Here is a 2,791-nt window from a genome sequence, read left to right as displayed (position 1 = left end):
TAATAATAATAATAATAATAATAATAATAATAATAATAATAATAATAATAATAATAATAATAATAATAATAATAATAATAATAATAATAATAATAATAATAATAATAATAATAATAATAATAATAGTAATAATAGTAGTGATAATAATAATAAATGTTTTACCCGCCTAAATAATCATTCATTAATTCACCAGATAATCCATTATTGATAAACATGCCATAAATTAGAATGTAATATTATATATTTTTTGTTTGTTATCCAAACTAACGAAACAATAAAAACATTTAATTAAAAGAAACTAATCTTAATTTATTTATTACTTATTTTAATCGTATCAATTATTTTCTTTGACTGCTAGTTTTTTTTCCTATTTTTCCAGTGTATACGTAAATTTTTAATTTAGTTTAATTATTTCATAATTCAAAAATAAAACGTTATCATATATTTTCATTTGTATGCTTCCTTATTTTTTTCTCTCTCCCTTTCTTTTCCCTCTTTTCTCTCTCTCTCTCTCTCTCTCTCTTCCTTTTGTATTTACAAAACTTTTAAAGAATTAATATTTTTTTCAAAATAAATTATTTAATTTAATACACGTATAATAACTTGCTGTTACAATACAATTTCTGTCACATTTATTAATTCTTTATGATTAAGTTTAAAATTTAAAATTAATTTTTACACCTTATAGTTAAAGTTAATTTTGCAGGTAATCACACAATTTATAGTTAATTTGAACAATTTAGGATTATTGTTAAAGATAATTATTTTTCATTTATAATATCAATTCATTTTAATATGGCTATCGGAAATAGCTGGAAAACAGAATGTTAGTATCAATATTATAAAAATTTTTTCAATTTTAATTTCAAATATTCAAATTTTCAGCTTACTTTCTTTTTATTTGTTGGCTGTTTTGGTTTAAAAGCGGAATATTTGGATGGCAATGTTCAACTAGAACCGGTATCAACAACAATTAATCAACAATTAAATAGGATTCAATCACGAAGATTCGATAAATTGAAGTATTTTTTTCACTCCTTTTTTTTTCATTTCATTTTGGCAACTTTATAAGATTGATAGTAATCAATAAAATTGATGGCATACTTGGAAATTTTCCTCTTCTTGCTTTTCAATTTAATTTCTTCAAAAATTTAAATTAAAATATGAGATTCAATTAATTTATTAAAATGAAATTAAAAGAGGGCAAATAAAGCGAGCAAAAAAGAAAAGAAAAAAGCTGATAGAAATTTGAATAATAAGAAATGATATTTGGAATTTAATTCCAATAACAATTATGTAAGTATTAGTGAATTCGTTTTTGATTAATTATATGAAAAATATTTCAATATTTTTCTGCTTTTCTTTATTTTTTTCATTCTTCATTTATAATATTATTCAATTTTCATTTTTTTGTGCGCTATTTTATTTTTCTTCTAAAATTTAATTTCATTTAATGTATTGAAAAATAATTCATTTGGTTTGTTTTACAATATGGAAGTTTTTATTTTATTCCAATTACATTTTGTTCATTTGTATTTAAATTTTTAATAGCATTTAGTTTATATAATTAATTCAAATAATTTGAAAAGGTACAGAAAAAGTTAACAAATGATTTATTACAATTCAGGAAAAATATTTAAAGAATGAAAAATTGAAATAAAATAAAACGAATTGAAAAATTAAGAAAAAAAGAAATCAAATGTATCAATTGATAGTTATTATCGCAATCAATGGTATTATCCTAAATTGTCGCCCAAATTAAATGATAAAGCAAAAATCAACCTGTTACATATATAAACATGCAGATACAAACAAGAGATTTTGATTAGTTTAATTACATTTTAATTAATTTAATTAGTTTCAATTTAGAAGGTAATTAATGTATTTTGATTAAATGGTGGATAATTTCGTAATTATCTTACACATTTTTTTATTTTCAATTGTAAACTAATTGAAGAATAATGTAATGATATGTGCTATTTTGTAGTAAAATTGATGATGATGATGATGATGATGATATCAGTTCACATGCATTCAGTGGTATTCGTGGTTTACCGGGTTTAGAATTCCGGATTAATTCAAAAGGTTTCTTGTATGCTAGTCTTTTAGCCGGTCCAATTATTGACGATGAAATTAGACGAATCAAATTAATGCCATCAAAGCAATGCTTTCAACAAGTAAGTATTACTTAAATAATTTGAATAATGCCAAAAACTTTCCAATTTTCCTTTCTTATAAACTAATTCTTTCATGGAAAAGAAGTAACTTTATAAGATAGTAATTTAAAAAAAAAAATTTAATTTCAGTTCAATGGTTGTATTGAAATTTCAAATTTAATCATTTCAAGATATCAATGTCCACAATTAGTATCGTTATATCCAGCACCACCTAATCGTCTCATTTTCACCATTCAAAATCTCGATCTTGAGTAAGTGTTGTAAAGGTAATCTAATGCTATTTTAAAATATTTTAGTGTTTTTCTATCACTAAATTTTGCTGCTTTTTTGTTTTTTTTTCTTTTTTAATTCAAAAATTTTCAAATTATATTAAACATGATGGTATGTTAAGATTTGTCGAATAATTATTAATTATTGAAAAGCAAGAAAGTTTAATTGAATTAAATTATCAAAAGTTTTATTAAGGTTTCTTAATAATGTATAAATTTTTATTAATATATAATTATTAATAGAAAAGAAAGCTTAATTATTTTATATGAGTACAATTGTTTTAATTACTTAATTATTTGTGTAAATTTTTGTTAATATATAATTATTAATAGAAAAGAAAGCTT

At 20.7% G+C, this 2,791-nt stretch overlaps 1 protein-coding gene across 1 annotated transcript in view; it reads left to right on the top strand.

Annotated features, from left to right (window-relative positions):
* Positions 1-1,987: 1,987 nt before the first annotated feature.
* LOAG_14303 (hypothetical protein) overlaps positions 1,988-2,791 on the top strand; it is a gene marked incomplete at both ends in the record, with an annotated part of 3,391 nt that continues 2,587 nt past the window's right edge. The window contains 2 exons of the mRNA XM_020448790.1: positions 1,988-2,177; positions 2,307-2,428. Of these exons, the coding sequence (XP_020301093.1) occupies positions 1,988-2,177; positions 2,307-2,428 (312 nt within the window). The remainder of the gene's footprint in view (positions 2,178-2,306; positions 2,429-2,791) is intronic.

The sequence above is a fragment of the Loa loa genome (genome assembly GCF_000183805.2).
Source record: "Loa loa unplaced genomic scaffold supercont3.752, whole genome shotgun sequence".
Classification (NCBI taxonomy): Eukaryota; Metazoa; Nematoda; class Chromadorea; order Rhabditida; family Onchocercidae; genus Loa; species Loa loa.
Note: the sequence above shows the minus strand (reverse complement) of the source record. Positions and strands in the feature narration are given on the sequence as shown.